This window comes from Aethalodelphis obliquidens, unplaced genomic scaffold (genome assembly GCF_003676395.1).
Source record: "Aethalodelphis obliquidens isolate GAN/ISIS:26980383/991018 unplaced genomic scaffold, ASM367639v1 scaffold47, whole genome shotgun sequence".
NCBI lineage: Eukaryota > Metazoa > Chordata > Mammalia > Artiodactyla > Delphinidae > Aethalodelphis > Aethalodelphis obliquidens.
Genome location: NW_020837991.1, coordinates 1122526 through 1136713, shown reverse-complemented (window position 1 = coordinate 1136713; position 14188 = coordinate 1122526). Strand labels below are relative to the sequence as shown.

General features: G+C 44.0%; 1 protein-coding gene across 1 annotated transcript; it reads right to left on the bottom strand.

The window, feature by feature from the left end:
• Positions 1-3009: 3009 nt before the first annotated feature.
• Positions 3010-12951, bottom strand: CFC1 (cryptic, EGF-CFC family member 1; the record flags this gene model as incomplete). Its single annotated transcript, XM_027082474.1, has 5 exons — positions 3010-3325; positions 11538-11647; positions 11776-11890; positions 12621-12794; positions 12885-12951. Coding segments are annotated over 5 exons (588 nt in total), but the record flags the coding sequence as incomplete, so codon positions are not given.
• Positions 12952-14188: the final 1237 nt, after the last annotated feature.

Here is a 14188-nt window from a genome sequence, read left to right as displayed (position 1 = left end):
ACAGAGCTCAATTTTAGCTATTTAAAGCTGAATTTAATAGAAAGGTCTGTCACAGCACCTACTGCCTGTGTGACATAAAGCTACACGTGCCAGAGTGGCTTTTGCAGACAGTAGAAATTGGAAATGCATTCAGAGGCTGCTTTTCGATGCTCCCGGCCAAGAAAAGTCAGTTGCTTCCAGGCTAGATGGGGGGCAATTGTGCTGTGGCCGACAGGTGCAAGTGGGCCCCTCCCCAGCAAAAGGCACTTGCTTTGGCTCTGAAGTAAACTCTGACACAGAGGTGGGTTGAAAGTTCTGAACAGTCAGGGAATTGAAATCATGTGACTAGTATAAATCCTTGTGGCCTTCCCTGTTCCTTCTCTCAGTGTCCCTGTGTGGGTCCCTAGTGAGAACACACATGGTCACGTGGTGGCAGATCCTAGTTTTCTAGGATATGCCAGGGTAGACCGAGTGAGAACAAAAGCTGGAAAAGAAAGAGTGGCTTCTATAAACAATCCAGAATTGGAGAGAGCTTGTTATTGCTTCCTCCAAAGGAGGGACCCCTAGCTCTCTGTCAGAGTGAGCCAAACCAGGGTGTGAGAAAGCTCTTCTCTGGGGGGGCAGCTCTGAGATAATGGCCCAGGAAGGCTGTCTCTATCTACCCTCCTCAACAGCAGGAGACAGATAAGATACATGACACATTTATGTGAAGCTTCCAACCAGGAGCCCAGGATCATCTTTTGTCTCCAGGGAAGTTTCTACTTTTTAATGATCTCTCTGAACAACTGGGGTGCCATTTACAGGGAAAATACCTTTTACCCTCAAATTCTCCATGCACTACAGAAAAAGGTGGCAGCTCACTTTTCACAATTTCTGATCTTTTCAGAGCTAAGTAGGTCACGGTTTCTTAACTGGTTAGTTAGGTGGATGGATAAATGGATACAGAAAATGGTTAATCTGGGTTTTTTTGCTTAAAATTAGGAATTATTCTGATTATTATTAGGAGAATCCATAATCCTGGTTCCTCATTTTCCATTTAAAATGTAAATGTTATGTAAATCCATAATCCTGGTTTCCAATTTTCTATTTAAAATGTAAATGAGTGTTTATATCCTGGATATTCATACTAAAAATGAACATGTCTTGGTTTTCCTTTTTACCACAATTGTAGACTCTCAAGTGTGGAGCAGCCTTCTTAGTTCAATTTCCTGAAGTGGAGCTGTTGAAAATGAGACAATGTATCCTTTTGTCTGCCTATGCTCTTTTAGCACGCTTCATATTGGTATAAAAGTGTAGAAGATGCGCATTTTGTAAACATTGTACACATAATATAAACATATTCATCAGGTTCTTAGGTTAAATTTGCAAAGTTCATCACTTGTTTATTTCCATAAAATTAAGCTGCAACAGATGGTACTGCTCAGAATGTACTTGGAACCATGTAAAGACCACTTTGCTATCAGAAGTCATTATTACCTAGAAATACTTATGTTTCAAAACTTTAATAATTATTTTCTCCTGAACCAGAGTCCCAGTCAACCCTTTACTGAATTCTACCTTCTTTTTCTTTAACTCTTATTTGAATATTACATCAAATTCATATTTTCATAGCCAATGGTGGAAAAGTTTGAAAATGCCAATAAACTAATTTACAATACAGATTTTAAAAATAACTGTATTACCTAGGCTTATGAAATAAAGTGGGTTTAAAAAGCTGAAAAACTCAATGGAAATGTCACCTATTTGAGTGCATTCAAAGTGAACACTCTAAAGTGTGCAGCTTCATGTGCAGGGGGCCTTTCTCAGCCTGCCTGGCTCCCGTGCCCCCCAGCATCCTGGGGGACTTCTGTAGTCACCGACCTTTGCATTTTTTCACTTCTCTCTCCCACTCAAGCTTGAAGGGCGGAGCCACCAACCCCAGCTTATGGTGGGCTTCAGAAGATATTTGCAGCATTGGTGTGTGTGTGTGTGTGTGTGTGTGTGAGCTCACTCTCACTCTGCAGAGCTGTAAAGTAGCACCCCATTTAGTTCAGCAGATTTCCCATTTCAGTGCTTACACTGAGAACTCTCTATTCACCTGTATGTATCGTGCATTGGGACCACCCTGTCCGGGCAGGGAGGTTTCAATGTTGATTGAAAGACACTCTTCTGCCCACAATAGCACCCCAGTATATGTAGCTTTATGTCGCATGCACAATAAATCCGTGATGGCCTTCCCATTGAATTCAGCTTTGAATATTTTAAAGGAAATTCTATAAGGTTTATAAAATATCAATATTTTGACCAATTATTTTAATTCAGGCTGTGTTGTCTATCCCAGAGTCCTTGTCTCTCTCATATTTTATTCTTATTGATTAGTTTGCCTGAATAATTTACAATATTCTTCTTGTTTTCACTCCTCTGATTTCTAGTTATGGTGTCTGTGCAAACAGGGCTGTGTTTAATCAATAGAGAGCTAATATATTTGACAGATCCAGCTGAGAAACGCCAGGCTCCCAAGTACTGTGTGATTGGCGGGAAGACAGGCTGCTTGGTCCACTTTAAGGGCTCCTTTTTACAGAGATGTTGGTGATAATCTCAAGAAGTGTTAATTGTCCCGAAAAGGGTGTCACAACTGAGCCATTAGTAGAGGAAGCTGGAGAAAAGGAGATGGGGTGCCCAGCCGCTTGCCTCCAGCCCTGGCTCCCTCCCCCTTTTTGCCTTCCTTTCTCTGTCTATGGAGCACTTTTAGGCATCTTCTTGGCAGACTCACAGCATAGCAGTGCTGGGGACACACATGTGGCACCGTCCCTGCCCCCCAGGACTTAGAAACTAGTGGGGAGACTGAATGAACAAATAACTGATGTGAAGTGTTGCCGCAGCTATGTGTGGGGCTCAAGCAGTGCTCAATGGGGAGCTGTTATCTGGGAGGGGCCACATGTTTGGTCTACTCTGAAATCATCAGAGATTGGGCTGAAGGGGCCCCAGCCTCTAGCGTCTACTCCTGCGCTTCTAAATCGTATACCCAGGAAAGCAAGAAAGGCTCTTTCATGCAAATGTTTATTAAACAATACAAATATGCATCTAATGCTCCACTTGATAAGAAATGAAACCAATCTATTACCTACAATATAGACAATACAAGAGGACAAGCGAGCCCGGCTTCCCCACGCAGCGCCGCCTCGCTCGGCCACGCTGGGAGGCCAGGCGCGGTTCGGGTTCCGCCGGGTGGAACTGCGGTCCCGTCAGCGGCCTCCCCCTTCGCTGAGGACGGATTTCAGGAGGAAGCAGGGCAGGAGGAGGAGAACATTCCCCGTGAGCTGCGTTCTTGGTCCATTAGAGTGTGAGGCGAGAAAGTCTTTCAGGTCTGGAAAAAAATCCCGAGAGTGTATGAGACATGCTGTGGCAGGCTTGCTTTAAGAGAGTGAAGCAGAGATGTCTGCACCTGCTCCGGTAAAGCCCTTTTCTCGCTGGGCCTCCTCTCTAGGCCTTGCCCGGCGGGCTCTGCATCAGCCGCGGAGCCTGAGCCGCGGCTTCCCGGCCACGAGGAGGGCAGCGCGGAGCGCGGAATGAAGCCCAATGTGGGGAACGCGGCGCAGCTCCAGGAAGACGTGCTTCCCTTTAGCTTGTACCTTCCTCGCGCTGCGGCTGGAAACAGGAATTTTTGTGTAACCTGGAGAGCTGAAGGAGAATCAGTTTGCTGTTTTTAAGGCTCACAGAGAAACAGCCCTTGAGCCCTTCTCATCTGGCACATGAGCTGGCCAAGGTGATCGTTCAGAGTTCCACACCCGTCATTTAGCAATGCAGGTAAGTGGATCTGATTTAAAATAAAATAACATAAAATAGCTTGCACCCATCTGTTGCAAAGAAGGTCCAACTTTTCCCCCATGAGCTCTGACTCTATTTCTCTGACTAGGGACCACTTATTGAAGAGAAAAGCACCCATCCCTACAGCAACGGCGGATATCCCCACAGAGGAAGTTACAAGGCGCAGCTGCAGAGCACTGGGGACGATGCCCCACCCGCAGTGCTCACCACCCTGCTGAGGCAGTGTGGCTCCTCCACTGCAGGTCTCACTCTGAGCCCCAAGGCTCTGTGCGTCTGGCTTTCTATATAGCTAGGACCCCAGCCCAAAGGTGTTGAGTGGGAATCTCTGGGGTAGTGAGACGGGGCAAGGGTCGAGGCCAAAGTCGCCGGTGGTGAGTGGCTACCCTGTGAAGCTGACAAGCCCCACAGGCATGGCCGCAGGCAGGGGCACAAACTCCACTAAACATTCTCACAAGCAAGTCTGGGCTGGATGTGGGGTCAGCTGGGCAGGGAAGTATGCCGATGAGGAAAGGGCCAACTTAAAGGGACCTTTTCCCCAGGGCTGATTGGCAGAAGCCAGCCTTCTCTTCCCCCGACAAACCCTCCAAGCACTGTCCTCTAGGATTCCTCCAGAAACTGCCTTCTGAACGTGAAAACCTGTGGTGAGCATAAACCGTCAGAAACTAATGAGTAATGATGAAGACGAGCCACCGCAGCAGGGACCTGCCCTGCATCTGTCCGTAGGTGACTACGGTGGGCATGTCCAGGAGGCCACGCTCAGCACAAGACCGAGGTCAGGCGCACTCCAGACCTGGGCACCATTCCCCACACCACCCCACATGGGAGAGGGTTGTTCCAGAGTACTAGAACCCCACAAAACAGGAACCTTAGCATGTGGGCTCAGAGGAGGTTCCAGAAAAGCTGATGATAAAACAGGTGGTCCCAGCGTGAGAATCAGCTACAGGTAAAGAAGGGGTCAGCCTGTACTGAGCTTCACTGATGTTTCCCTGGTGGAAGGGAACAGGCTGCCCACAGAGAGAAGGATTCAGGCCCTGTTGGCCGTCTTTTCTTGAATATGAACCTAAAGGCCATTGTTATAGTCGGCTTTGTGAATTTGGTTAGACGGAGTCCATCCCTCAAGCAGGGGTCCCCAGACTGGGGCTGTGAGCACCATGCAGTGTCCCTTCCAGGGGGCCCAAGGTCACCCATTGAGCTTAGTGAGAAAATATTAGAACTTCCACTATATACTGATAGTAAAAAATTAAAATAAGCTTTATTAATATTTACTGTTTATTAGAATCTATGAAACCAATGGTTCTATGGCTTGTCCTTATTTTATGTCATACCAAAAAGGAAACTCTGCTACCGATGGATGATTTACTATAACCTGGGATTTTAATTATACACTTATCACAAGGTCTCTTTTTAGACTTACGCAGACATAGAAGAGATTTTTATCATTAGTTTAGTCTTAGGCATATATGTAAAGGAAGATATGAGTGATATCAAATTTGTGAATGCTCAGCATGTGTCACTGTGTCACCACCACTGAGTGGGGATTTAAATGGAGGCTACCGGGATGAGGATAATATCTTGTTTCAGTATGAGTTCCAGAGCCAGCATTCCCCAAACTTTCCAATTTGAAGATACCCCTGAATGCCCCTGGAGAGCCAGATGGTTTCCTCTCTGTGATGACACCCAGAGAAGCTCCCCCACTGAAACGGCACGTATCATGGGAGAATGTCCCAGAGGGATCTGACAAAGGGCCTGCTCTCTCCTGGAAAGCACGCCCACTGCTGAGAGCCAGCTGGGGCCAGGACCTAGGAGGGCCATCCTTCCAATAGGCCCACAGGCTGGCTCTGTTCGTTTGCTTGTTGGTTGGTTGGCTGACTGCTTTGTGCCTGAACTGTATTTTTTTTTTAATTGGGTTTGAAGGTGAGGCTTGACCTGACCCCCACCTGACATTTACATGACCTGTTTATCTCTGAAGACATTCGAATTTGCTACTTCACTGTGTCATTATTTAGACTCTAAATTTTAGAACATAATGGTTCTTGATACTAAAGAAATATTTAATTCTTTGGGCTGTGTGTAGGAAGAATCACCCTCTTGGTAAAATGAGATCTTGGGCTGAATCAAGGACTGCTAGCTCCAAGGTTGTCATTCCTCTTGATTTTTTTTTTAACTCTAATTATAACAGTGCTCATCAGTTAATAGTGTAATGGGTATGGTTCACAACCTAAAAACCACATTTCAGTAAATTTGCATATAAGTGCTAGATTATGAAGTCATTTTTTCTAACCTCATTGTATTGATGTGAATACGGTTGATGGTGATGATAATAAAGTAACAATATTTTACTTTATGTATAATATGAAACAGATATAGGGCCTTTTCATCTTAACAAACCAATGGGGTAAATATTGCTGCTGTGGAGACTGAAGCACAGTTATTTAACCTTTCATAAAGATCATGAACATTACAACAAGTATTTTGGGGGGTTTGAACAAGTATTTTGGGGATTTCCCATGCTTTTTTTATATGCCACATTGCCTCTTTACATGCAAAATTAACAAATGTAAATGAAGAAAATGGTAGAATGATAGTTAAACTGTCTTAAGCATATTGTATTTAGAGCACTGAAAACTGATTGTTTTAATGTAATATAATAGTAGGTAATAACTTATTTGGTGTTTCTTCTTTGCTATTATATTTGGAACTAAAAGGTCAAAGGTCTTCCATTCAATATTTATTTAGAATTATTATGCACAAAGCATTGTTTTAGGTCATGGAACAGAAAAAAATTATAAAATAGCTCACACCAACAAACAAGATTACTTTGCATAAATTTTATCCTGCCCTGCACCCTCACAGGGCAGGTTATCCTGCCCTTGAAAAGATATTATATTGGGACTAAGAAAGCCTGTCAAACTTGGACCCATAGAGTATCAGAGCAGGGAGAGCCCTTGGAGATCCTTTGGCCTTTGGGTCCCTGGAGGAGCCAGAGGACCACAGTTTTGTAGCATGTTGTTATCTATTTGTGATCCCCCATCCATATGTGTCCTTTCACAGTAGAAATATATTGTAAATACAGTTTTCCATTCTATCTTCCATATACTCTTCAAAGTCATCATAATCTTCCATTAAAGGAGTTAAAACATTTACTTACCTATTATTCTGCTGTTGGATTTACAACATGGTCAAATTTTCAATATTCTAAATAACACTATCAAAAATATTCTTAAAAAGCCCAGAAATAAACCAACACATTTATGGTCAATTAATCTATGACAAAGGAGACAAGATTATACATTGGAGAAAAGACAGTCTCTTCAATAAGTGGTGCTAGGAAAACTGGACAGCTACATGTAAAAGAATGAAATTAGAACACTCCCTAACACCAAACACAAAAATAAAATGGATTAAAGACCTACATCGTAAGCATGTATACAATTAAACTCCTAGAGGAAAACACAAGCAGAACATTCTTTGACATAAATCACAGCAGTATTCTTTTGGATTTGTCTCCAAAAGCAAAGGAAGTAAAAGCAAAAATAAACAAATGGGACCTAATTAAACTTAAAAGCTTTTTTACAGAAAAGAAAACCACTGACAAAAAGGCAACTACTGAATGGGAGAAAGTATTTGCAAATGATATGAGCTATAAGGGGTTAATATCCAACATATATAAACAGCTCATACAACTCAACATAAAAACAAAACAAAAAACCAGATTTAAAAAAATGGGCCGAAGAACTGAGTAGACATTTTTCCAAAGAGGAAATGCAGATGGCCAACAGGCACATGAAAAATTGGTCAACATTGCTAATCATCAGGGAAATGCAAATCCAAACCACAATGATATATCATCTCACAACTATCAGAATGGTTATCATCAAAAAGAACACAAAGAACAAATGTTGAGAATGTGGAGAAAAGGGAACCTTTGTACACTGTTGGTGGGAATATAAATTGGTGTAACCAATGTCGAAAATAGTATGGAGGTTTTTCAAAAAACTAAAACTAGAATTACCATAAGACCCAGCAATTCCACTCCTGGGTGTACATCCAAAAAAAAACAAAAACACTAATTCAAAAAGATACATGCACTCCAATGTTCATTAGCAACATTATTTACAATTGCCAAAGCATGGAAGCAACCTAAGTGTCCACCAACAGATGAATGGATAAAGAAGATGTGATACACACACACACACACACACACACACACACACACACACAGGAATACTACTCAGCTATAAAAAGAATGAAATTTTGCCATTTCAGCAACATGAATGGACTTGGAGGGTATTATGCCTAGTGAAATGTCAGATAGAGAAAGACAAATACTGTATGATATTATTTATATGCAGAATCTAAAAAACACAACAAACTATTGAATAAAACAAAAAAGAAGCAGACTCACAGATATAGAGAACAAACTAGTGGTTACCAGAGGAGAGAAGAAAGTGGGGAAGGGCAATATAGGCGTAGGGAAAATAAAAGGGTTATTATAGGATTATATGAAATCATGTGTGTGAAACTTCTGAAAATTGTAAAGCACTATAGAATTTAAAGAGTCTTTCATTCAATTAAAAAAAGATATATTTAGGGCAAATCTACTCAGTGGCTCAGAGAAAAATTCAATAAAAAATGTGATTTTGCCAATAAAAGTTCTGGTTGTATCCATAATAAAATTTTAGTGTAAAAAAAAAAAACACTCCAAAACAATATCATCTTTAATTTATACTGATAATTATAGGAAGAGTCTGGAATGGTAAAGTGGTTAAGAATCAGACCCTGAACGCTTGTGCACTTTAGGTGGGAATGTAAATTTGTGCAGCCACTGTGGAAAACAGTACGGAACTTCCTCAAAAAATTAAAAATAGAACTACCATATGATCCAGCAATTCTGTCTCTGGGTATCTGTGCAAAGGAAATGAAAACACTAACTTTAGAAGGTATCTGCATCTCTGTGTTCGTTACACATTATTTACAATAGCTATGGAACAAAAGACATGGAAGCACCGTAGTGTCCATTGATGAATGAATAGATAAAGAAAATGTGAGCTATATACATATATGTATATAAAACAGAATATTATTCAGTCATTAAAAAAAGGAAATCTTGCCATTTGCAACAACATAGATGGACCTTGAAGGCATTATGCTAAGCAAAACAAGTCAGACAAAAAAGACAAATACCTCTGATTTCACTTTTTGTAAAATCTAAAAAAAAAAAAGAAAGAAAGAAAGAAAAGAAAAGAAAGAAACCAAAATCAGATTGGTGATTGCCAAAGGTGGGGAGCGAATGGGTGAAGGGGGTCAAAAGGTACAAACCTTCAGTTATAAAATAAATAAGTCCTGGGGATGTAATGTATGACATGGTGACTATAGTTAGTAACACTGTAGTGCATATTTGAAAGTTACTAAGAGAGTAGACCTTAAAAGTTCTCATCACAAGAAAAAAGATTATCACCATGTGTGGTGATGGAGGTTAACTAGATTTGCTGTGATTATCAGTTCTCAATGTATACAAATATCAAATCACTGTGTTGTATACCTGAAACTAATATAACGTTATATGGCAATTATATCTCAATTTTTTAAAAAAGTGTTTGACATAGTTTAGGGATGTGCTTATGTACTCTGTGAACAGTAGCAATTTTATTCACAGATTAATATTAATTACATATTAATTATCATTATGTCAATGTTTATATCAATATGCCATGGTATGTTAATTTATATTTTAAAATAATTTAAATGTTATTGCAAAATACCATATTGTTTCTAAATTAACAACTAACCTCTGTGATTATCTCTTAAGGAAAAAAAAAAACAAACTGTAGGAGTTAATCGCTCTAAGCTTCAGTTTCCTCAAATATAAAAGGGATAATACCTATTTCCTAGGCTTGTTATGAGAATTGAATAGGATTAAGTGTATAAAGTCCCTGAAATATACTGAGAGCTAATAAAGACAGTTATCATCATGATGATTGCCATTCTCACATCATCATAACCATCTATCAGTGCAGCTGCTATAATTATCATCGTCATCCTCATGTCATCATAACCACTGTCAACACAGTCACCACCGCTGTCACCTGCGCTGAAGCAGAATCAATGGGTCAAAGAGTACAAAAGGTAACTGCCCTTTCTGCACCTGACAAATTACTCTGAAAGATGACTGCACTATTTTGTTCAACTTTGATGAGCAGAAGCCACATTTTCAGAGTCGCTGTCACTGTCCTTAGCGGACAGCAGTCCCAGTCTTGGATGTTTCCCAGAATGTGAGCAGACATCCTAGAACCCAGTTCCTGCTCTGTTGCTTCTGAACCCAAGCTGGCCTTGCTTATTGAAGATTGGAAATGATCACAGCTAGCCCTTTCCCCACATCACTGCTGGGGGCACCAATGACAAGTGGGAAATGACTTCACCTGTAGGACTACATAGGCACCATCTGCAGTTCTGATGCTTATTACATAATTTTGTCCTCCATTCTCTGGGGCGCTGAAAGAGCAGCTAGTGAATCAGGGGCACAGGCCCAGCAAACAGAGAGCCCAGTAGGAGAGGGAGGGAGGGAAAGGATATTGTACTGTAATCACACCCCCCCCCCACAGACACTGCGTGTACCAGGTGGAGCTGGCTGAGAAGGGGGAGCAGCCGTGGGGTTGAAGGGCTGCACCTTCACTAAGAGTGTCACTAGACTGCTAATCCAGGTTGCAGAGGAGGGAGGCTGAGCCTTCATTAAGTGTGTTCCTCCACTAGGGGCCCCACCCAGGGAACCCCACCAAGAGGGCTCTGCCGCCAAGAGTGCTGCCCCTCTCCTGCAGTCCTGACAGTGGACAAGGGGGTGTGAAGCGGGGATGAAGGTTTGTGCTACCACTATGCGTGCCCTTAGATAGTGGAATTTGCCCAGGGTTGACTGTAGTGCAGGGAGAAACAGGAGAGTGGGCCTAAGGGCTTCACATGGAGCACACCCAGGGCTGTAAAGAGGGCTGAAGGGCTGTGCCTGCATTAACTGAGCCCCTCACTGCTGTCCCAGCCAGAGCTTACTGAAAAGGCAAGAGGGCGATGGAAATGGAGTGCCTTCTTTACTTGTGTCCCTGGTCCCTGCCCAAGACGATGGCTCAGCAGCAGAGCATTTTTTTGTTTTCTGACTTCGGAAGTTCACGTTCCTTACTTAGTTTTACAAGCAAAACATTTGCATTGAGTTGGGAACTGCTCAGAATCTTCATAAATGCATGTTCACCCTGCGTGTTCTCCACACCCCACTGGCTTTTATGTGGCAGGTCTGAGCTGTGGTTACCAGGCGCCTTCCTTCCCTGGGAGCACTGACGGGTTGGCCTTGAAGGGCAGCACCTGGCCATGCAGGACTGCTCCCGTCCTGCTCCAGCATTCCCTCGCATTTCACAGGTGAGAAGGTGGTGTTGGCTTAGTGTAGAGAAATACCTGTCTGCCAGGCGGGGCTCTGCTTACCAGCTTGCGCGCTCCCCGAATTCTGCTCTCTGTAAAGGACGCTTAAGGACACTGTTTGGACATCACGTATACACTCGGCAATCGGGATATGGGACGCTTAGGAATAAATTTTTATATGACAGTAATAGTAATACACTGAGTGATTCACGACGACTTTCCCGAGTCATGAATCGACCCAGGTTGCCCATGCCTGGATCGTCTGGCACAGGGAGATCGCTATGGATCTCTGGGTAGGAAGGAGCAGCTGCCCCTGTGTGTGGGTTGTAGGCACAGTACGCGGGTCTTCTTACCACAGCGGCCGGGTGTCTGTAGCGGGAGGCAGTGCAGGGCCGCAAAGACACACCTGCAGAGGCGGCAGCCGCGGAAGGTCCAGGCTCCGTGCCCCAGCGCGCCGCATTCGCTGCGGAGACGCAGGCCCGGCGTCAGTGCGCGGGCGCGCGCGCCCACGGCCCCGCCTCGCGCGCCCCCGCCGCCCGCTGCGCCCCCTCCGCCCCGCCCAGCCCGTAACCTGCTCAACCCTCCGCCTACCTGTGCCTCTGGTCGTGCTCGCAGTAGCGGCCGGTGAAGTGAGCGGGGCACACGCAGAAGCTGCCCAGTACGCAGGTGCCGCCGTTCCGGCAGCAGCGCGGCCGCGGGGGCGCACCTGTGGGGGAGGCCTGGGCGTCAGCGCCGCGCGCGGCCCTCTGCATCTGAGAAGCCCGAGGAGGGCCGAGTAAGATCGCCGCCGGGAGGCAATAAAATTGGCTCCCTGCTAAGAGTGTTTGCTCAGGTAAACCCTGCTTGTTAACTTAAGGATTAAAACACGAACTACCTGGGGTGCCGGCGGGTCAGGAAGGAGCCGGAGCCCTAAGACAGACGGGAAACCCTGCCCCCTACAAGTAGGGTGTTCTTTCTTTCCTCCTTTCACATGTTAAAGTTAGGCTGTGACTTCCCAAGATGGTGATTAAAGACTGGCCTCTCGGGCGGGCGGGGACCACCCACGGGTGTGAAGAAGGCAAAAAAAAAAATTTTTTTTTTAATTCCACCACTGCCCATCCACGCCCCCACCTCCACTGCGGGCCCCCTGGGGACCAGGGGTCTGGAGCCTGAGAGTCTGCAATAAGACTAGCAAAGGTCCGCTATTATCCTGGGTTGGGATAGTTGCTTTAAATACATTAAAATCACAGTGCTCTGGACCCGCAGAAAAATACCCGTTTAAGAGCGAACGCAACGTTTTACCAATAAAATAGTAAAACATTTTTCAGAGTAAAAGAGCACCTCACTAGAAAATATTTTTTACTTTATAAGGTATCATTATTTGAAGATGGTAAAATGTTTTATAAACTCAGAGTTCACTGACCGAGATGACCTTTGTGGGCAGCATCGCGACTTACGCTCTCGGAAAGTCCGCGAGTAGGGCAATGAACCCTGCGGCCTCCAGCCCTCCGCGCTGTCGTTCTCCTCCCTAAAATTATTCCAGGTCCAATCGAGTGTTTTCTGCTGGAGCTTCTGAGCTGTAGCACTGTTGATTCCTTCTCTACTACCTTTATATTTCTCTCTTTGATAGCCTTAAAAAGTTAATTGAAAATATGAGACTGATCATGATTGAGAAGCAAATATGCAACAAAAACTGAGACTGTAAACAAAATGGTTCTTACTGTTTCCCACGTGGATGATCTGTAATGCCAAACTGATCATAAACAGAAGCCTAGAATATTTAAAGAAAGTTATCAAAGTTTAAAATATAAAAAAGTATGAGCAGAAATTTATATATGTATAAGATGTAATGCATTCATATACAAATATATAAGTATATAATGTGTAGGTATATTTTTAATGTACAATAAATATTATGCAGTCATTTTGTAACTTGTAGTTTTAGATTAATGTTGTCATCCCGTAGAAAGATGTTGAGACCAAGAGTGTATGTGCACCCCTTTAAGAGAAGGAACATCGTGCATGCATTGCAATTTATTCAGGCTCTTCAACACCCCTCTTGGCTCTAAGATCTAGATGATCTCTGTTCTTACCTAACAGAGTGGCTCCGGGTCATTTTCCTACTGACACGTCTGGTATAAAAGTCTCCTTCTCTCATGGATACATTGAGGATCTCCAAGGAAGCTGAGTCTGACAGTTTTTGTATTTGAAGGTGTCTTTACTGCAGGTCCTGGTAGAACTGCCTCAGGAGCCAAGATGGATAAGTACAGAAGACACAGGTATTTCCTACTCTCTACCCAGGCCACGAGAAACAGCAGTGAGAAACAGCAATGAGGTCTCTGAGTTCTGCTGTGCAACTCGCTTAGGCAAAGGCAGGCTGTGACAGGCAGGGCCCAAAAGTGAGCCTCAGGGATCATCCCCTCGATGAGACCCCGCTGGGGGTGGGGGCAGGGTGGGGTGGAGACACAGCCGGATTCTCTCCCCAACAGTGTTTACTGTACTGATAGCAGCAGGAGTGGTCAACCCCTAATGTAAAACATCGGTGACCAAAGCAACAAGCCTTTCCCTCCCTGAAAAAAACAAAAACTTAAAACCTCAACGTGAACAAAAAGCTTTCATAGGAAAATAGAGATTTTATATTGCACACTCCTTGTACTGGGGGATGGTGAGGAGCCCAACTAGAGAAGGGACCAGTGGTGTGGGACAGAATTGATCTCTGGTGGCCTCTGCCTGCAGCAGCTTAAAGCAGGGTTTCGGTTAGGCCAGAGGTTGAAGTCAGGCCTCGGCAGTGAGCATGCTGAATCCTAGCCACTAGACCACCACCACCAGTGGCCAGTGACAAGGCCCTGGCCCGTCAGCTGTGTAGAAATGAATTTCCACGTAGAGATGGAAAGTAGTGAAGCAAGTGAAGTGTTTATTAGGAGGAAAAAGGGTACGTGTGGATAGACACATGGGCGGTCTCAGAGGAGAGTCACGCCCTCATGGTAGTTTGAATCATTTTTATGGGGCATTTCTGCCGGGTTTC